This window comes from Manacus candei, unplaced genomic scaffold (assembly GCF_025592945.1).
Source record: "Manacus candei isolate 608988 ecotype Guabito, Panama unplaced genomic scaffold, ASM2559294v1 h1tg000003l, whole genome shotgun sequence".
In the NCBI taxonomy this organism is placed as follows: domain Eukaryota; kingdom Metazoa; phylum Chordata; class Aves; order Passeriformes; family Pipridae; genus Manacus; species Manacus candei.
Window position 1 is genome coordinate 13406589 of NW_026138051.1, and position 22582 is coordinate 13429170.

General features: G+C 35.1%; 1 protein-coding gene across 6 annotated transcripts in view; it reads right to left on the reverse strand.

Annotated features, from left to right (window-relative positions):
• Positions 1-22582, reverse strand: part of DIAPH2 (diaphanous related formin 2) — a 199630-nt gene that overhangs the window by 112301 nt on the left and 64747 nt on the right. For all 6 annotated transcript variants that reach the window (XM_051788472.1, XM_051788455.1, XM_051788466.1 and 3 more), the window contains 5 exons: positions 20199-20300; positions 18554-18648; positions 14685-14786; positions 8945-9184; positions 1809-1938 (listed from right to left, as the gene is read on the reverse strand). In XM_051788472.1, the coding sequence (XP_051644432.1) occupies positions 1809-1938; positions 8945-9184; positions 14685-14786; positions 18554-18648; positions 20199-20300 (669 nt within the window). The remainder of the gene's footprint in view (positions 1-1808; positions 1939-8944; positions 9185-14684; positions 14787-18553; positions 18649-20198; positions 20301-22582) is intronic.

Below are 22582 nucleotides of genomic sequence, written 5' to 3' on the forward strand. Positions count from 1 at the left end.
AGCCGCAGAAGAAAATTCATGAAAGATCATCAAAAGTGGCTGGTAAACCATAAGACTTTATAAAGAAAGGGAGAAAAAGATTAAACTTTAAAAAGTCACCTCCAGAGAAGAACTATCAAGTACTAGAAAATATTTTTGGAATTTAGATAAGATGCCTAACTGCTACTTGCATAAATACAATTAATGAATATGTAACTCCACGATAGAACAATAGATTATTCTGAGTTGGAAGTGACCCACAAGGATTATTGAGTCCAACTCCTATTTCTGCACAGAACAACCCCAAGAACCACACCATGTGTCTGAGAGTGTTCTCCAAATGCTTCTTGGACAATGTCAGGCTTGGTGCTGTGACCACTGCCCTGGGGAGGGAGCCTGTTCAGTGCCCAACCACCCTCTGGGGGAAGAACTTTTGCCTAATATCCAACCAAAACCCCCCTGACAGCTTCATGCCTTCAAGGCCAGGTCCAACACTGTCCCCACAACAGTGCTCAGGCAGAAGCAGCCAGCTGGGTGCTGTTTAAACATGCACCTTTACTCATATACATGATACATTCAGGGCTGTGATGTACAAGTTCTCTGTTCAGTCTCTATCCTGCATTAAAACACAAAACCATCCTCAACCCTGTACAGGAAGATCAGTTCCATTTTGTCCATGCCAATGAAGAATTCAGCAGCAAAGAAAAAAGCGAGGCATGGAGACAATTAATCAATAGGAATAAAATTCGGTTTATATGCAGGAAAAAAAACAACCTGGAAAAGGACACAAAAAGTCTGAGAAACAGTAAAAAAATGGTATGATAAAGACACTCACTCAAAACTGTGAAGAAGCCTGAGATGAAACAACAGCAAAGTTTGGTTGATTGATGAACTATTCCCCAAGTCCTTGGGGAAACAAGAGTTCTGCTCTCAGTAAGCAGAAGTTTGAGGTAGAAGAACACAAACTGAAAGCAAATGATGGGCTAATTAGAAGAGTGTCTATCTAACAGCTAATCACTGCACTGAAGAGACACTGACTGATAACACTGAAAAAAAGAGACAAAAATTTGCAAACCTGGATAGAGCTAGTGGAAATGTGTATCCAACTTCTCCCTTTTCCTTCATATTCTTGTGCTCCCCCAAGTATTTATCTTCTGATGAATCATTAATGCCCAGTCAAAATAGAAGTTTGTGTTACCTTAATCAAGCACTATTGCCTACCTTCACCTTTGACAACTCAGCAACAAGTGTGCAAGGCAACACAGTCTATTCCACATGAAAAATCGCCAAAAAATGAATTGAGCTTTCTATCACATTCACCAGCCTATGCTGCTGACTGACCAAAAATAGTCAGTATTAAATACTGACTGTGTAGTACAATTAAACTACATGAATTTCATATAAAGCCTGGGATTCTGACAAAGCATATTTGTTATTCTCTATCAAGTGTTAAAACAAGAACCATGCTCTGTGTGAATGCACATGCACACACATGGTGTTCATTCTCAAGCAACGAGACTTCAAAGGCTTAAGAGTAAACTAAACATCATGATTATACTGCTGACAAAACTTCTGACGTGATTTTTCTAAGTACCCCACTGAAATGCACTCTATTATTTTCACAACCTACTTCAGAAGAAGAGTTGTTTTATTACTGGTTTTTTCCCTCTTCACTACTTCTCAGGTCAATAAAAAGCAGAAAGGCACAATGCACATGGATTATCGATGCTTACAGGTTACATAATCCAACAATCTCAAATGAAATGTTGGAAGCATTTAATGTCAAAGCAAACAGCTATTACCTTTAGGTGCTTTATCTATTTGCTTACCTTTACTTGCACTCTCAACATGCTGCAATTCATCCGGAAATTTTAAGATGTCCCTGTAATTCTCCTCACAGATTTCTGCCAGAAAATGCAACAGGGTTGTTTTCTGATCTGATGATTTAGTATCTCGAATCTAAGAAGTAAACACAGGAGAAAGGAAAGAGAAAAAAATATAGATTTTTTTTTAATAAAATGTTTAAATAAAGTGAATACTGAAGATGTAACTTATTAGCAAAACTAATGAGTTACCTACACTGGTCGCCTGTAAATTAAACAAATTATTTCAAAAAGAAATTTCTTGAAATCTTCATAATTTAAGGCTATAAAAGGAATCTACCCTATGGAGTACTTTTTAAAAGAATAATTAATTTTGATGAGAACAAAACCTGAAGATAGTCCATAAAGTTCAGAGATTTTAGCATTGCCAGTTCAGAATGCTCCCTTTGATAAAAAATAGCTGTGAACAAAGATTAAAGAGAACAGAATTTAGTTCATTCCTTCAGTGCCACAACTGCCAAATCTCTAAAGGAATCCTTCTGAAATGCTGCATAGCTGGACATCATGCTAATAGTCAGAATTTGCACTTTGACCAGTCAAGTTAAAGTAATTCCTTGTTGTAAATCCACAATTCCTTCTTGAAGCAAAATCTAAAACATGCTGCTTTAGCCTAAAGATTTTGAGACAAATTCTATACAGACACATGAATTAAAAGCACCTCGCCTTACTGAAATATAGAATGACAATAAAAAAGCAAAGATAATCCCAACTGCAGGTAAAAGGAACTTAATACATCCAGGTTTATTTATGAAAAGCTGCAGGAAAACTGTGCACAAGGCGAAGTAACAGGTAACTGCATATTTTCACTGTCCCCTCAACTGCAGAGACACTTCTTAGTGGTCTAAAATAAAACATTATTCTTGCAAGTGATAGGCTAATGGAGAACAGAGAGTCTTGAGAGTATTAACTGCTGGAATCAGTTTCTTATCCATAAAAAAATATGTCTTAAACAATTGTTAAAATATAGGGCCAGTGGCAAGTTTCCAAGTAAACATATGGCTAAATCCCATGGCAGAGCGCAGGTGTCTACACAGTGGAACATCATGAACTTCAGAGAATGAGAAAACAAATTTAAAATCAAATTTCTTAGTTTGCCCATTTTTATGCAGATATAAAGAATGAATATATGAGTTAATTGAAGATTTAGTGGAAGTCGAGACTTCCTCTTATTCACAACGGCAATGGAGTAGGTGTATGTAAGAGTTTGAGATGAGTTTATTTCACTTGACATAAAGAATTAAGTAATACAAGTGTATCTGTAAAGAGTTGTTTTAACTGCATTTCACTAACTCATCTAGTGCAGTTCTCATACAGAAGTAAGCTACAACATACACAACGAATGAAATAAAGGATTTATTTAAGAAGAATACACAAATGCGTGTGTAAAATCTCCTATTTGTTTTCTCATTCTCTAAATCACTTGAAGTTCTAATTCTATAATCCTCATGACAGGCTTGCCATCGATGTTCAATTTAATAGAGGCCTTTCAGCTTTAAGGATTACCCTGTTAAGAATAAATGAGTGCAGTGGAAAAACAGGCTTTTAAAAATATAAGGTATTTAGGCAATTAAGAAAGCAATTTAATTCATACCAATTCAGCGATTAGAGAGTAAACAATGCTCAGTAATGGTATGCAGTTAAAGGGCTTTAATGTGTTACATACACAGAAGTTCTTCTGACTTGGAAAAAAAAAAATCATAGATTTAGTGGCTAAACATCTGCATGGAAAAAAAAAATTGCATTTCAATTTGTCTGTGAACAACAGTAGTGGGATTTGCAGCCTTTGATCTCTCTGACATCATCAAGTGGATAAAGCACTTTTTTTTCTAAATGGACAAAATTATTTTGCTTTCAAATTGCAACAGAAACATGTTTTGTCACCAACAGCAACATGGTATCAACAAGAGTCAGTATTAGCACCCGCTGTGTTGTTAAAACCTGGAGTAAACATTCACTCAGATCTTAAACACCTCTGTCAAATTCACTTCTTTGGCCTAATCATAAACACATCTCTGCTAGTTCATCCTTATTTTCACCACAATGGATACAGATAGCTCTGTTTGATCTTGAGAATCAAATATATAATTTAAAAAGCAAGTTCTAAGCCCACCAGTATAATGACAAAGGAAGAAAGGTGGGGCTTAAGTGTAGTTTAGCATATACTATTTAAATATTAAAAATAGAAATTAAAGGTAGGAACCGGTATGTTAACAACAGCAAGGTTGTGTCTTTACAGTCTCTGTATTCACGCACTATACTTGTATTCAGTATATATATATACTTGTATTCAATAACACACTATTTTATTTCTTTTCATATAAATGCAATAGTTTTTATATTCAACTTATTTACTTACAGCAATTTTGCTTAATAAACATAATATTTCTTGACTTGTAAGCACTTAATGATTAAGCCTAATTTCTGCTGTTCTAGACATCATCCAAGTGGACAAAAGAAAAAAAAAAAAGAGCCTATTAAGTTCTGCTTACAAGACCAGGAGGTGGACTTTGATGATACTCATGGGTCCCTTCCAACTTAGGATACTCTATAATGTTATAATTCAGGGTAAATTTTTAACACTGTCGTGTTAAAATTTAAAAATAGAGGTTTTGAATCTATGGCCTTTCTTTACCTGAGAGACAGAATTTGGGAATAACACATTTCATTTAAAAATAAAATAAATTGTTATATCAGTGGCAACTACAGAAAGCAGCTCCAGCTGAATGTTGAAGCATCACTTGGAGGGTCAATACTCACAGATTCATTGTTTGGGAAAGGATTAAAGACTAATGTACACAGAGGGTAATACTCGGTGCTCCCGTTCAAACCAAGTAATGCACAGAGCACGATGTCCTGTAACCCAGAAAAAAACATCAGCCTAACAAAAACCTCCCTTGACATATAGTCCCTAAGTAAAGCATTCAAACCATGCCAATCATACCATAACCCACTTTCAGAATGGGTTTGGTCTTTTTACAGATGCTTCTGGATGCAGCTTTCAGGTGTGAGGGTTGAACGTGACAGCCAATGTGAGGAAAAATTTATGTATGAGCCATCACTAGAGTGACACTTTATTATAGCTATAAAAAAGCTTTCCATTGATTTTTTATGAGATTATATACCTTTTCATAACCCAGAAATCTTTCCCACCTTAAGAGAACAAGGGCTGGTACACAATAAATGTACACTCATCAGTAATACTCAGACCAGATAAACAGTTTGTCTTGTACTATTTGCACTATGAACAAAAAGTAACATGATATTACTTATCACATAAAATAGACACTGATGCACCTAGAATGCTACAAGAGCTTTATTAAAACTGAAGGAGGTTTGCTGTTAGTCTTCACATTAAGTCACCACCACAGGAACAGAAGGTGTACCTGCACATGCCTAAAGCAAACCTCTTTTCTTCCTGTTCCATTTCCATGAGGGTTCTCCTGCTGCAGCTGGGGTTCAGGAGAGCAGCTGGTTCCTTCTTACAAATTAAACAAACACAGCAACAGGTTGAAAGATATGCCTTGAGTGAATTACTACAGCAGCCTCCTTCAACTTCAGCACTTTTTCTGCCGTATTTGTATTTTTAGAGGGCACTTCATACTTAGGCAATCAAGATGCTCTGGTGCATACATGGGAATAGCTGCTCTCGCTTGCCAGTCTGGATGCAGCACCTGAATTCTGATGCTGATATCTTATTTGAACAAAATTAAGTTCTCTGCTTTCTGCCAAAGGTTGTTTACAAATCATTTCTACCTTCAATAACATAATACACTGTAATATAACATCCAGAAAGATAATCTGTTTTTAAGGATTTGCAATTACTATACAGGTATTAGTTTTTTAGCTCAGACCAGATAGGTTGGAATTTGTGCTTTCTTTTATTTTCTTTATCATGTTTTAATAAAAGTTGCTGCACAAGAACGTATTTCTGTGTATGAAATAACCAGCTCTGTTGTAAAAACATTTATTTTCCAAAACCAAACATTGGTCCCAGATCAATACTTGCCTTTTTTCCTTTTTTTTTTTTTCAGATAATATAATGTAAGTACCACATCTACTAAATGGACAAGTAATTTAAGATTGTTCGAGAAACAAAAACAAAAACAACAACAACAAAAAAAAATCAATAAAAAAATCAGATTTTATTGAAAAGTGAATTCATCACTTTAGGATTCTGCATCCTAAGTGTGTGTATTCTGCACATAGAAATGTGTACACAGACATATCCTACCTTGCTGACAGCTAGCTCAAAAAAAATAAAAATTAAAAAGTTCCCTTATCATGGGCAGAAAGTCCACTGAATAATAGTATAAACCACTAGCCTAAAAAAAAGGAGGTATTATAACAAAATACAGAATAAAGACTCCCAAATTCCTCTGGATAAGCTTGAATGATGAAATTCCCCAGGAGCAGAAATGAAGACACCTTGAAATTACTCAAGGAAAACCTCTAACATAGTAGCAGTGCCTTCTCAAATTGAGACCACACATAACAAAAAAAAATAATTAAAAAATGAGGAAAAACCTTCCCATGTTCACACAGCCTTCAAAATTCAGTAGCACCCAGATGCCCCAGGAAGCACACACATTTAAGGCACAGGACACTGCCAAACAGCCCTTGCTCCTGCTGATAGGTGTCACTTATTTCTATTACTGTCTTCTTCAGCCAAGAAATATAAATTAGAAATTTAATTTCACAGCAAGATTTCACTAAACAGGATGACACACCCCCCCTGCCATACTCACACATACACAAGTTTTCATTTCCTCAGTGAAGACCAATTATTGACCAACAATAAAACTTTGAGACTGTTTGAATAATGTAATAAAGCTGGTAGGTGGCTGTAGGCAGATACTAAAGCTGGTGCCTGTAAAAGATATGCCCAGTTGATATATTTTATACTGTTCACAACAGTTAAAACCTGTAGTCTTAGTTCATAAACAAAGCCAATAAAGTCATCTTACTATTTTGGGTGGAAAATGGGAGGGTGGAATTTGAAAGCTACTAAACAAAGGAACCAATTGCAATTATCATTTGAAAATATTCAATGCACAAACAAAGTCATTACCCAAATAAAAATCTGGATACTTAAAAATAATTAAGAAAAAAAATCTGTTGAAAATACTATGTAAACAACTCTTATTTCTAATATTAAACACCAATGAAGTGGAAGGCTACCTCTCTCAAAATGATATTAAAGCATGAGAACAGGAGCAAAACCATTTGAGGAAAAAATTAGTCTTGCAAAAGCACATTACTGTACAAATCTAATTCAAATTAGAATGGCAAATATATAAACCAATGAAAATGGGAGCTTTAAAAAGCAAAAAACTATCTATTAACATAAGTAATAAACAATAAATTTCAATTGCAGACAATGCATATGTCACACTGTCCAGGAACACTGATCTACATTTCCATTAACTTCAGTGACTTGTTCTGAGTTTGGAACTTGTGAGTGATAATTCATAATGTTCAATCAATACGTAGAGATATTAATGATATAATTTCACGTTTGGATCTTGGCAAGATCTTCTTCTATATTTCAACCACCATCACTGTCTGTGATTATTTTTAGCCATGACCTTATCACAAAATATACCTGGTACCTAAACACAACAGCACAGTCAACATTTTATTATATTACACAGAATATTTAAGTATTTTCTCTAAATCTCGGGGGGGGGGGAAGAACAGAAAAGAACACTTCCCTCAAAAATATCTACTTTGAAAACAAATTTTAAAAGGTTAGCAAATGGATTTTGTTTCTGAGGGCAATACTGAATTAAGTGAATTAAATAGTCATAGATTTCTGTCTCCGTTATTTTCAGAAGAATTTAGTTGTAAGCACAGGTAGCTGTGCTTCAGCAATTATTCAGTTCAGCAGAGAACAATTTGCAGGATTAGTCAATCTACATTAGCTGTGTCAACACATGAGATTTGCATTGACAGCAATTCATAAATCTATCACCTGGAGTGCAAGAACTTCTCAGACCTCCACTCTGCTGCAGTACCATTCCTGCAAAGTCATTTCCCTGCCTCCTTGGTAACAACTATTTTTCCACTTAAGACATTAATTTCCCTTTAGATTCCACTACAACCAGAAAGAAAATGCAGCATGAGATCTCAAGAAGATCCTTTACCTTGGCTTCTCTTTTAATAGTTATTAAAGAATAGAAATAAGCTTCTCCTCAGATGATGATTTTTATTTTATCAGAAGTTGGCAACATCTTTGCATTAAACCACAGCAAGCAGAGTCTTTCCCTGTTGAAATATGTCAGATGACACTTGCTGGGTACATGAAGTATGATTTTGTCCCAGGGTTAAACCTCCTTGAGATATATGTCAGGTCTCCTCATAATGCCCAAAAAAGGGACCTGAAATCTGGATCCTCTGATTAGACAAAAAAAAAAAATCTGCAAGTTTTGCACTAATTTTTTTTAATCTGCTTAAAAACCTGCATGTCTTTAAAATAAAGATACTTTCAAAGGTACTTTTCAAACTGAGTCAAGTTTGGATCAATGCCTTACACACATTTTACCACATAAACAAGCAAGCGGTGCACATGAAATTCCAACTACTTTAGATCCTGGAGTTCTTGATGCATCCCATATTTTGTCACCACAACTGAAGTTAAACTTTGGTTAAAGGTTAACAACGTCCATCTTAAATCCAAATACTTATTTCTATGACAGTGCTTGAGGGACAGCTGGGTAGAAGATGTGAAGATGATTAACCAGAGCTACTCTTAACACACTCAGAGCTCTGTGTATATTCTATTGATAAAACAAGTAAACAAATTCAGATTGAAAAAAATTTGTTCCACTTGTGTACTGCAGAAAACTCAGAACAGACTTACAATTAAAGTGCCTTAAATCCTCATTGCACCAAGCCAGCTATAGCAGGGACCATCCTGGAAATGCTTACTCTGTATTTCCTCTGTATTTTCTTAATCCATTATGAACCACAGAGGTGCAGTTGGTAAATTACATTGACAGAATGTTTTTCCCTGCTTAGGATACCTTCTCATGTGTCCTGAGTTTCATGAATTTGCACTTCAAAGTTTTACAGCTTCAGCCTACCTTGCAAAGAAAACTGATGTTGAAGCCGAGGGACTGTGCGTTTCTGGAGCCAGAGTTCATGTAGTTTCCAAGGAACAGCACCAACTCCAACAGCTTACTGAAGCTTTCACTCTTCTTCAGCTCCTCACAAGCCATTGTCACTGCCATGATGTCAGGTTTGATGTTGTTCACGTGCTCCTCAAACATGAGCCGGAACAGGATCCCGTTGAGACGTGGCCGCAGCATCTTCACTGAGCTCATCTGCAAAAGACAAAACATTGCAGCAGAACATAAAAAAGCAGAAGCTTATTTAAGCAAAATAGTTTGCACTAAAAAAAAAAAAAACCATCATGCAGCCAGGAAGTCTGTGTGTTTTCATTGCCTATCTGGCATTTCCAGGAATCTGTAAACTGCTCACAGGTATCTTTCCCCAAACCATACACTTTGCCTGAAAAAAATCAGTAAAAACAAGAAAGTGCTTTGTGATTCCAAACCATTTAACTTGTCAATTCCAAGCTCACTGGTAATAAATGCCCACTGCCAAACCCCTTGTTCCCAGCAAAGACAATGTAAGGCAGTTCTACCAGTTCACAAGAACCAAAGATCAGCCTGAAAGTACAGGCTGCAAATATTCTGGAGGTGGATAAAGAGCTTTGGGCTGAAATTCATAACAACTTTTATATAAAAAACAGTATACCTAGAGATACTAAAGTAAGGACATACTAATGGCATACTCTCAGTTCTGATCCCATGGCATCAGACTTCACAGGTAACATACAGCCTGCTTTACTACCTTTTAAGTAAATTTTGTAAAACTACTGCCCAGGACCCAACCACCTTTGTGTTTCAGACATTTGGCAAAAGGTAATACAGGACTAATTCCTTCCTGATCTGATAAAAAGGTGGGAGGTCATAAATCATGGTGTGGTAGCCATGTAATGACAGTGATACTGAAAAGTATCTACAATATTCATTAGTTTAAATCCCCAATACCAAATTCACTAGCCTAGCTACCAAAATATGGTGGTCTGTCATATTTTGCACAAGTGATCAGTTATTTCCTCCTACTTAGAACACTATAATTCACAAGGCATATTTAAATTAAGAGAAAAATATGTATTGAGCTCATTTAAGCCACTTAAAAACTTTCATTTAATTGCAAGAATGATTATCTTCCAAATCTAACTCCTCATTTTACTTAGCAGAATACAGGAAGATTTCTCCCCCTGTGCATTCACTATCAGTGGTGTTCCTGAAGCACTTAGAAAGAAAAGCTTTGTTATGTGACAAATCACAGATCCTGACCATGAAAACAAAGATTTTGGTGTGCCTCTGTCTCTGCTGTCCAAAGTTTTACTCTGGTTCTTGGAGGAACCAGGATTTTTCCACTGGTATTATCTACCAGACACAGCAGCAATAACTTGCACAGGAAAGACTTGAGTGGCCTGAATAAAAATTAATTCATTCTAAAATAAGCATAAATATGAAGGCGCTCCAGATGGTTTCCAACAATTCCTATGATCAGACTGGAACAAGGAAAAGGAAAGGATCAAAAAAGAAGCATTTCAGCATAACCAGAGATCTTTTTTTATAAGTCTCCATTGTCACAAATTTCTCTGTGAGCCTCTATAAGCCCAAATCATTGAAAGTCTTGCAACATTATTCTTCTAATCATTCTGTATTTCAGAAATATCATACTGAAAACATCTGCCTTAAAAGGATCTACTTACACTAATCTGCAGTAGATAGAAATTAAAATTAATCACATAATTTGCTTTAAGTTTTGTAGAACAATCTCCAATTACTGTTTTTACTCAAAATGACACAGAAAAAAAGTTGTCAAAAGCTTTAGATCCTGAAAACAAAATGCAGCAAAACATGTATAAGCCAATAGAACAGTGTGACAAAGATTTGTGAAGAATAATCCTTGACAATACTTCAGCCAACTGTACTTTCTTCTTTTAATATTGTGTTTGAAGTGCCATGGAACACTGAGCATATATTTGCCTTGCAAGGTAGTTTGACCACCAAACCAGCAGTAAGTTTTAATTTCATTTGCTGACTTGCATTATCTTTTAAAAGTATCTTCACAATTTCCCAAGAGCTGTTTCAGGTGGGTTGTTTCCTTAAAATTCAGAAGGTTTTTATACACATATATATCAGATGATGACCACAAATGCCATTTTAGTTCCTCCCTCCCCACACTTCCCTTGTTTCCCTTTCATATTCCTGTTTCTAAATCCAGGTGTTCAGTGCCTGACAAACATACTGAACTTGGAGGGATCTGCTGGAATAGGTAAGGTGTAAAGACTACATTCACTTAGAAAAAAGTCTAATTCTTTATGGTTTCACAAAATTAGTGTCCAAGGCATATAAGAAATAAGACATGGAACAGCAAACATTGGCTTCCACCACAAATAGTTAAAGAAGCAAGAAAATGGGTATTTCTTTTCCAGCTCACTGTCAGTGCTGGGCTGCATGTCATTATTTCCCCTTCTGGGCTTTCATAAAGGTCTTGACTGAACTCTCTACCTAATCAAGTTCTTTATTCAGTTCTTTATGCTTTATTATCATCATTCAATTCTCAAGTCCTGTATTAAAACTAGGATCAAAGGCTATTGGAGAAAGGCAAAAAGCACAATTAAATTTGCCTCACTTACTAAGAAAAAGCTGACATTCCTCTAATACAAATTTGTCAACTTACTAAGACAACTTACCCTCTTACCTATATTATATTAAAGTTGTCTTTTTTTTTTCTCTAGCCATGTCCTAGGAAGATTAATTCTTCAGCAGCTCCAGAAATTACAATGAGGCCAAACAAGTGGCAAATAAATTCAATTAAAAAAAAAAAAAGAAAGACTCAACCAATGCAGATACAATAAACTTGTATAGTTCTCCCCACTTAGTCCACCTTGCAGTCAGGACTGTTCAGGACAGCTAATCCTGGTCAAACAGGAAAAAAGGCCACAAAATACGCAATCACTATACAACTACGTTGTGAAACTTTTGCTTTTAAAATAATAAAAATGTTCAACTGGCACTGAAATGGAATTGCATTTCCTCACTAAGCTGCAGCAGTTCTCATATCATAAAAAACTTAACTCTTGAACAGAAGTTTTACATTTAAAAATCAGATAACATTCTGCCTAGCTTATTTCATGTTACACAACTGATTCAGTTAATCTATTTTTCTTGCTCTACTTCAACATCAATGCAAACTTTCTTTTATATGAAGTTGTGTTGCCTTTTTTGATCCCAGTATATAACTTCAAAAAGTTCCAATAACTAATTAGAATACATAATTGATTTTAACATTTAATCTAAATGAAAATGCAGTTCTAATTTTCATTTACATATCAGCTGAATATTAAGTTAATCGGTCTCTTCTAATAAGTTAATAATTTACTAAGTATGGGTTTTCTACACAAATTTTAAGCAACTTATTCCAATCTTTATTAAATTTGATGGGCAAAGTGATTATTCAATTAACATATCTTAATAATTAACATGCCTAAATTTACATACAAATAAGGGTACACATTTTAAATATTATTTAAGATAGGAATAAAAGAAGACAGACAGACTAACGTCAAGGTTACAATTATTATTAATGCAAAACTCCAAACTTAATTGGACACATAGGAAAAAAGAAGTTCAGTCAGGTAAAGAGTTTACGTTCAGTTGTATTTCTTCCACTTCAATGGATAGTTCAATTAAACCAAAATCAGAAACAAAATCAGCATTTTAGTACTAGTAATACAGTTAGAGGCCTCTGAAAATAAGACAGAAGCACTACCCATAAAGAAAATACTGGTTTTTATTAAACCAGATGGTAAAGCTGAATAAGCAAACAAGCTTCAGGAAACTTAGTTCCTTCATAAGGCAAACATCACCATTTGGAGATGTTTGACTAAGCAGCTTTTGTTAATTAATGTTGCATTAAATGGTTGAAAACTCTCTCAACTTTCCATAGGCAGTCATTCCTCAAAAATATAAATCAATGAAACAGTGATCTTGACTATATATTGGTGCTGTTGGGAAATAAGGATACTTTCATGGCTATTTCAATACAATCAAGTGAAAAAACAAGGACCACCTAGTTTCAATCCAGCAGTAATCCTAACTCAGATAAAGGCGAGATCTCCAGGTATATAAGTAGTATCCTAATCCAGAAATATCTCTATATAAAAGCTATAGAGAGCAATGCAGTAGAGACAGGCTGAAGTAGAACAGACAAGACAGTGATGATGTTTATAAAACGGAATGTGTGGCAGAAGGAGGGGTTTTAAATTGCTACTGATCAATTAATAGATCATAATGTTTTACTCTGGCTCTTGCCATAAGACTAACTAATGTATCAGACTTCTACCAAAATTCCTCATCTTTGTTTTGAAATAAAAGATTTTTGGAACTTTATGCCATTTATTGGGAAAAAAAAAAAAAATCAGTAGGCTAAAGTTTTTCAAAAGAAGTCATTGATATCCTTCATTTTCTAAATCCTCTACAAAAATCTCATTAGATCATATTCCGTTACTTCCCCAACCAAAAAATAATGTAAAAAAAGAAGAAAAAAAAAAAATCACTCAAAAGGCACTTCTGAAGCCAAATTATGCTCAAATCGGAGCTTTTTAGTAAAAAGCTGATTTTACTCTTCCCTTTTAGGAGGTCTCTATTCCTGTTTTAATGCATTTTAATGCACATAATGCCTTAAAAATCCAGCAAGAGCAAACCTGGCTCCTGTGGAGCTGGGGATAAATCCTGAGCACATTACAGAGGCATCATCAGCATCCTAATCTTTTGGACTGGTAAAGTGAAGTGAAAACAGGAACTAATTTGCCTAAGGCCTTATCAAGTCCTTGGAAGACCTAAAGTGATTTCCAAGTCCTGGGTAGTCCTCGGTATCACACCATCACCCCCAGCCTGGATTAAAGCAATTTATGCAAATTCCATAATTTCCTTCAGAGACAGGTTCCAGCCATTACAACACTCAATATCCCTACTTTTGCATTACAAGTATGTATTAAATGCTAGTAAAAGAAACAGAACACAATCTAAAATTTCAGTCTCGATATGAATCCATATGAATCCACCTCTTCTAGAACCGTTTTGCAAGTCTGTGTGTTTGTACATATGCACAAATATTTTACATGTATATGCACACTTACATATATATGTATATATACACATAATAAATATATGTACACAAACACAAGACACTTATGGGTATATTAACTCTTCCAGCTGTTTACAGTTTTTGATACAAAACAAAAAATTTATTGGAGTTGTCAATGCCATGGAGTAAATGGGTCTTTTATGGACTCTTGGAAATTTAAATACTTGAAGCTCCAGTGTTCTTCATAACTGTTTAATAAACATTCAGGACAAAACAGACAAAAGACTTGGTCTAGCACAGGAGTGCTTGTTGCTTTTAATGGCATACTATAATTCCTTCCAGGAAAACACCTAGAATCATGGAATCATAGAACACCTTGGGTTGGAAGGGACCTTACAGATCATCTGGTTTCACCCCTCCTGCCATGGGCAAGGATACCACCCACTAGATCAGGTTGTTCAGGGCCCCACCCAAACTGGCCTGATATGTATTCAGAGATGTTTTGATTGTTACTCAATAGGAAATAGATAGTAACTTTTTCCTGCTGCAGGTCTTGCAAAAACACTAACCAAAATATTTTATCCCTAAAATTTTTCTTTTTATGTGACAAAATGGAATTCTGCAGTTGATCATTGCATCAATACATACCACAACTCCAAACTGTTCTGGCTCAGCAAGATCATTATATTCATCCTTTAATTCAGCTAAGGCATTGAGTTCCTTCTGCTCAGGAAGATTCTTCACTAGGTTCTAAAACAAACAAGGTATTATATCAAATTTGTTATATTAAACTATATTAAAAATAACATGCTTAAAATACCACAACATGGAAATGCATGAGGAAATTATGGGAAGCTTATTTTATTTACGCAGCTTTAACACTGTATAAACATCAAATCAAATCAGTAATTATTTAATACAGACATCAACTCCTCTGTTACAGTCTCTGATTTGAAGAATACCTTCTCAGTATTAAAAGGTTAGAGTATAATTTTTCAGGGCCTGACAGGATCAAGGAGTTTCGTCTATCTACATTCTTTTTTGCCCTAGTGATTTCATCTTGCTCATTAAATATTAATCAAGAAATAACTGGTCTGTGTAAAACAAGACATAACTAGAAAAAAAAAATTACAATTTTTAGACATTCAAAGTAGCTGTGCACAAAATACACTTCAAAATACCTTACACAAAAAAAGGTCACCATCTCAAAATTGTACAGATCTTTTGGATGGCAAAAATACTGGAACTCAGTAAAAAGCTGAAGTTGTTTGCAATCCTATCCATGTCCCCAAAGAAATTTGTATTAGTTAGTATATGATCTTAAGATCTCAATACTGATATGCTAAATGTATTAAGTATTTATATTAAGACTGAAGAACACTTTGTTTTAAGAGATACTCAGCAGAAGTTTAGTTTGTATTTAAACTTTCATATATAGACCAATTGAAATCAAAACAATGTAATTCTTTAATTAAAAGAAAACCATTTCAATTCAAGCAAGCATCAATAGGAAAAGAATTATGAGACTGTTAAAAAAGCAACCAACACTGCAGAAGCATATTTTTTTCAGATATAAAAATCCTAATTGGAGAAAATCTGCACTATTAGAGGTACAGATGTCTTATTTTTAGAACAGACCAATCTTGCCATCACTCTTGCAATATCCTTATTCATGTTGAGAATTTGATTACTGATCACTCTGCCAGGCTTGAAGGAGAAATCAAGGTACAACTTGGAGAAGCATCAGTCTAATTTGTCAAATTTGCAAGTGATAGCAAATGTAATTCTCCAAGCTGAAAGAGTCAAACATTCATCCACCTCCATAAAGAAAACTAAAGATGACAAGCAGTCTCATACAAAACATCCCTGTTACAGAGACATTTTTATACTCACACTAAGAAGCTGCTGAATGTCTCAGGAAGCAGAGTTCAATATACATGGCAGAGAGATTCACCTCCATGTCACACAATTGAGCTGTAGCTTTGTGCTTAAACCTAAGTATGTTTCCTTTCCTATTAACCCAAACTCATGTCCCACTCTACTACCACTGCATCTCCTTTTTTAGATACATATATAGATACACACACACACACATATATATATATACTTTCATTAAATGTGTTGAATAACTGAAAAAAAAGATAAAGCCTTCAGTGACCACATATTCAAATCCTTGTCAGCACTTCAGGAAACAATTTCATAACGTATTCATGATGATATGGGTTTACATAAAAATAAGGTAAATAACAATGGTTAACATAAACATGAAAAGGAATCTAAGGCTGACATTAAAAGGCTGAAACTATCAGTCACTACTTACTGTCCCAATGCCCTGAATTGCACTAAACATGGTGTTTGACAACTGTATGGTTACAAAAACTTACTCCCTCAAAGACAATTCCTCAAAGCAATTGAAAACATTTTTCCGTAGAGCATTGTCCTCAAGGAAGAGGTACAACAGTATAGAGTCTACCAGCTACTTAAACTCATGAATCCAATTTATTTTACTAAGTATTACACCGTAACTTAGAAAAGTGGCAAGAAACAAGGGCTTGAGAAGCAAAATTGAAAAAACACTTTGCTATTTGCTCAATTACGCCATACCCATTTAACTTCCACCACTTTGATACTTAAAACAAAGCAGTTTCTACACATGCATTTTTAGCACGTGGGAGTTTTGCTAAGCATGGGAGAAAGCGAGGTTTGCTTTGTACAGTTTTTCCAATCAGTACTATTGAAAACTGTTAAACTGGTAAATTAGTTAATAGCTCAGTTGAAGATTAAAATACAAATAAACCAGAATAGACAGAACATGAAATAGATGATACAGCCCATTTACCCCAATATATTTCTAAGAATATCCCTTGAAACACAGAGGAATCTCTTCCAGGTTATCAGTTGCATCTCCCTGCTATTGAAAGTGGCTCTGCCACACCATTCCCCTCAGAAAGGGACCAATCTCCAAAGCCTTCATTTTCTGAAGATTATGGGCTGCTGAGTTTCTAGACAGTTGCATTCATGATGAACTCACATACATTTATTCTGGTGATAACATTACCTTTTACTTATGCAACTTCATTTTTCTCCCCAGTGCTTACATACATCACTCCTCTCCCCATACAGTTATAACATAGTCACATCCCTCACAGCTATTTATATTGCTGATCTAATCAAGCCAATCTTTCCTGCTTCCTTCTGCAGACTGTTTCTCTATCCCTCAATCATCTTAAGTAGTTTTTAAGTTCAGCTTCTCTATTTTAAATTCATTTTTGAGAAATGTACCAAGTATTTTAGATAAGGTCTCAGAAGTACCCTATTCAAAAGCATAAAAATTATCCTCTCGACTGGAAATCCTTGACCTGATACACCTTGCAATCACATTTGCCATTTTTATAGTGTATGAGGTTGGGCTGGGACCAAGTTAATTTACTTCATAGCAGCCCATATGGTGTCACTGTGACTTGTGACCAAAACAGCACTGACTTACCACTGGTTTAGCTACTTTATTGAGTTGCATTTGCCATAGAGATAACCAAGCTGAATCGCCTCTCTACTTCAGCTATCCAAGGTGGGGTTGTTTTCTCACCCTTGATTTTTGATTTTCCTAAACCTGTAGGCTTCTTAATCACATAACCTGACATTCCTGATTAATAAAAGAGTCCTAAATAAAATTAGGACTCTGTACTGAGACAACTCAGTTTAGACTCGTGTCCCTGGAATAACAAATTTACACATTCAAGAAAGAAAGAAAAAAATTAATGGAAAAAAAACCTCGGGGGCAATGGGACAAAGGTGCAAAAAGGAGATAGGGAAGGATGAAAGGATAAACTGAAGCTCAGTATGTTAGCTAGAATCTGAATCTGTGTATGATATTAAATAAAACAATTCAACACCAGTATTACTGGTGTGCTAAATCTTTACAACTTCTAAGCTTTACGTGCTTCTCTGTTGTACTGTTGTTCCCCAGAGATCATGAAGGGCTGTGACCCTCCTACAGTGAGCAAATCAGAGAGTGATGTAAAGAAGCTGTATTCCACACTTGCTTGTCTCCAGCTGAGAGACTTAAGAGCTCACAATGATACCAAACAAGCTTGAGAGAAGGTTTCATTTGCAGATGGTTTTTGAGTTGCAGCAGTATCCTGAAACATTCAGGTAATTTCATCTCTCACTAGAGACAAGCAGAGTTGTTGCAGAGCTGTTTCCACAAGAAGCCTAAATCTTCTTCAGCTTGTCTTCAAAGATGAAAAAACAGAATTCTCAGAGATTTCCTTCTGAAAGGGAAGCTTCATCAAGTGGGAGATTGCAAGGTGCTTCTGTTAATGGTATTTTAAAGACAGTTTTACAGCTACATGTGACCATATTCAACAGTAGAAGTGAAATAAATGAAGCAGTAATCACAACTGATACACCTGTAGCTGATAACCTTCTACATTACTCTTACTCTTGAATTCCTATACCTTCACACATTTTTATGTAAAAAACAAGCTATGAACAAAACCAGACATATTTTCACATACCTGAATCAAGGATTCACTCAGCTTCTCTTCATCAACCTCTAAAATGATATTTTTTATTTCTTCATAAGGCAAACGGAAAGAACCCAAAAATATTGCTGAAATTCAGTAATACATAATTAGAATCAAAAAGGTCAAAAAGATTGATATAAAACAGCAAACTTAATTTCTAGCAATTCAAAAATCATATCTTCATCTAAATTAGGTTTCACAATTAAGAAGTGTCCTATATCAAACAAATGCTAGATGAAGCACACTGCACACTGCAATTTGACTTATAATGAATTTCTTCTCTAAGAAATGAGAGTATGACAACACTTGTAACTTTTTAATCAGCCTCAATAGCTCACTAGCAGTCTTACTTAGCAATAAAGTCTGATCTTTATTAATGACATTACTACTGAAACACACCTATTCAGCCACTAGAGGACTTGATTTATTATTATTTTTGCTTTCATAACCATGTATGAATAGCTGTACTATATTTACAATTGGATAAATGATATTTATGATATTCTACAAAAAATGCCACATCAAAAGGCTGATGAAGAGCTGGACAAAGAAAGAAAAAATGCCCTAACTCTACCACTTTTTAGGATAGCTCAACTTATACAAGAGACAACATAGAATCATAGAATCAGCAGGGTTGGAAGGGACCTCTGAGATCAAGTCCACCCCTTGATCCACTACCACTGTGGTTACTAGACCATGGCACTAAGTGCCACATCCAGTCTCATATAGTGCAAAGCCTTCAGAAGGGGAGTTCTCAAAGCAATTTGAACTCAGAATGTTATGAAATCTCAAAAGAGCCCCATTCAAAGAACTACAAAGTATTAAACACAGATAGATTAGCTTAACACTTTAATAAAGTGCTCTACATTCAGCCTAACTGCTATGGCTAATTATCCTGCATCCATGTTTTGAAAACTTGAAGTTTTATATCAGTTGTGTCATAGTTGATTTTCTGTTCAAGAAAATGTGCTCATGGGTTTGGTAATAAAAAAATGCACAGATTTGGTTTTACACACTTATTTGCCACGGGCATAGTTGGACTAGTGACATGTTACGGTATTTCTAATTCCAACAAAAAGAATCTACTACTCTAAAATGATTGATTTCCTTCCATAATTAAAGAGAGAAGAAGTAAGTTAAATGAAAGAGGTGGGGCTCTTTTCCTTACAATTTATAGTAGTAGTATTTGCACCTAAGTTAGCCTATTTGGTAATATTTTTCTCTTTAAAATTCTAACCTCCACCAAGCTCTATTTCTCCATTACTCTAACCAGAAAGGACATAGGAATGGCCTCTCCACCCCAACCAAAAAAACCTATCAACACTGTGCCTTTCCCAAACTAGTGATCATCATTTAATTACACTTTTAGTCCAAAACAATTAACGAAAAAATCAATTTATAAAAACAATACAGTTCATTACCATTTAAGTCTAAATCATTTTTCCATTTTACTTTTTTTAATTTTTCCCCAAGTTGTACAGTGAATTCAAAACAGATGTGTTTAAACATTTCTGAATTTAAGACTCACTTTAAATCAGTAGTTTTTAGAAAAAAACAATGGCACAAGAAAAATTAGGAACAATCATGTGTGTATGTGCTAATTAGATATTGACCTAATGCATTTCGCATCACTTACATAAATTTTGTGCGGATTTTCCATCCAAAACTCTTAATTCTTTGATCTTTTTCTTTGACTGAGCTGCTTTCTTTTCTTCCGATTCTTCTACTGGCTTTTTGGCTGGAAAAAAAGTATTTATTAAATTCTGATTCATTATTACAACTGTTCAATCTTAGCTAATAGAAACTCCATTAGAAAGCCATAATAAAGCATCTTTTAGAATCAGTTCAAGGCAAACTGACTGTACTCCCTCAACCTACTGTAAAACACCAAAAGACACAAAGCAAATTTCCAAAAGTAGAAGGAGCATGAAATAAAAATATGACAATGACCAATTTTCTCAAGCACTATCAAATAATATATAAATACTTTAACCCACAAAATTTCACTTCAGCTCCAATTTATTCCAAGCACTTTTAAAAATGCAGGGACTTGGTGTCACTTCAAAGCACACGAGTGCCCTCTGTTGATATATTAATAATATTAATAAGTTCTCCATCCCAAACCAACAACATTAATAATTTGATATTTATCACACCAAACAAAGGTATGTTTTGACTAATTATTTATACTGTCAGTGGTAAAGAGCAAAACCAACTAAGACAATAGCATACCTTTCAATTGATTTCTTTTAAATTAGCAATGATCACTAGCCTTATATTCAGCACTTAAAATTACATAGAAATGTGGAACTGAAGTACCTGAAATATAAGCTGATTTTTTGCATAATTTAAATTAGTCAATTTTCACAGAATTTTCTTAAGCATTAATTAAGTAAACCCATTTACAAGGATTTATATCCTTTTCAATATCACGTAACATATTTGGCACTGAAGGAATAGAATCTAAATGCGCTTAACAGTAATTGAACTTAATGAATATTTTAAGTCATTCAAAAGTAACTAAAAATTGGAAAGTCAAATTAAAATGAAGTTTCAAGCAGACTAAACACAGTTTTCTTCTCTGAGTACTGTTTTCTGTTGTACTGTAATGAGTTATCATGTGTTTCATTACAGGGATCTCCTAAGAAAAGATGTTCATTTTTAGAGTGAAGAATAACATAAAACCTGTTTCATCCTCTTTAATAATAAAAAAAAAAGTAGAACTTCGAAAACAGATATTTGTCTCCTTACACACGTTACTACTTGTAAAGCATCTGGCACAAAGCAATTCTATTGGGTTTATACCACTGAACAATTTACCTTGGGCATTTTCATACCAGAGATAACTAGGCCAGTACCAGATAGTTCCCTCATTCCCAGCTACCACTGAAGAGTTTAAAGCAGGGAAAGCTAAACAGAAAAGATGATTCAACAAGAAAACAACACTTGCTCTCCTCTTGCCCTGCCATTTCTCTGCAATCCTAACATGACCAGCTGGTTTGGTATTTGTAAAAGCAGAGCTACAAATCACCAGATAATCCTTGAAATTCCCACCTGCACTGACCCTTTAACTATAATGAGCTGCCATTTAAAATCCTAAAGTGACACTACATCAAGTAATCAGACCCTTATCACTAATTGTTCTCAATTAAACAAGGAAATAAGACCAGGTACTCAACAACACAAACAAAAAACCACCCGAGAGTGAAAAATTAGTTGTCCCATGAGAAGGCAACAAACATTATGAGCTGTGTTATATCAACAGGAGGTACTGCAAAGCCTGGATTTGTGTCTGCTGAGACAGGTGAGAGAAATGATACAAGATCAATGACCTATTCCAAACTCGATCCATTTAAGAATTAAACCCTCCAGATCTCCATATATGACTGAGTCTTTAAAGTGCTGAGCAACGCACACCCCCACAGCCCACTCAAAAAGCACTGGACTTGTCACAGTAGTTGGGAACCTCAAAGACAAACCTGCTGTGTAAACCAGCTATGACAATAAACACACACATTTCAGTGTGTAATCACCTCAGTCTTGTGGCTTGCAAAACTGCAGAGGTAAAAAAATTAACAAGAGAACAAGAGGAACAAATGTTTTCGTTACCAAATGTCAACCTCACACAAAGGAAACCTTCTTCCTACTGTGGTAAATCATGTAACCTGATTAGAAACAGCGAGAGAAACACCTCTGTGAGCAAGAGTTCAAGGGCAAAGGTGTTACACGAGCCCAACCTAAAACAGGCTTTAAATTATTCAGTTACTACAGTATCAAAAGAGGAAAAGTGGTTTGGGGTTTAAGCACATGATATTTCATACACACACAGAGGACGGGCTGAGTCACAATTCACAACAGGAACTCTGCCTGTACACGGCAAAGAACCAGTTGTCCTTATTACCTCTCCTCACCTGTATCCAAGTGCACTCCCCTAGCGGATGTAAAACTAGGAATCACACTCAGAACACAGACCATCCTGTCCAGAAGTTTTATAATAAACTACAGCTACTCTTACCTACT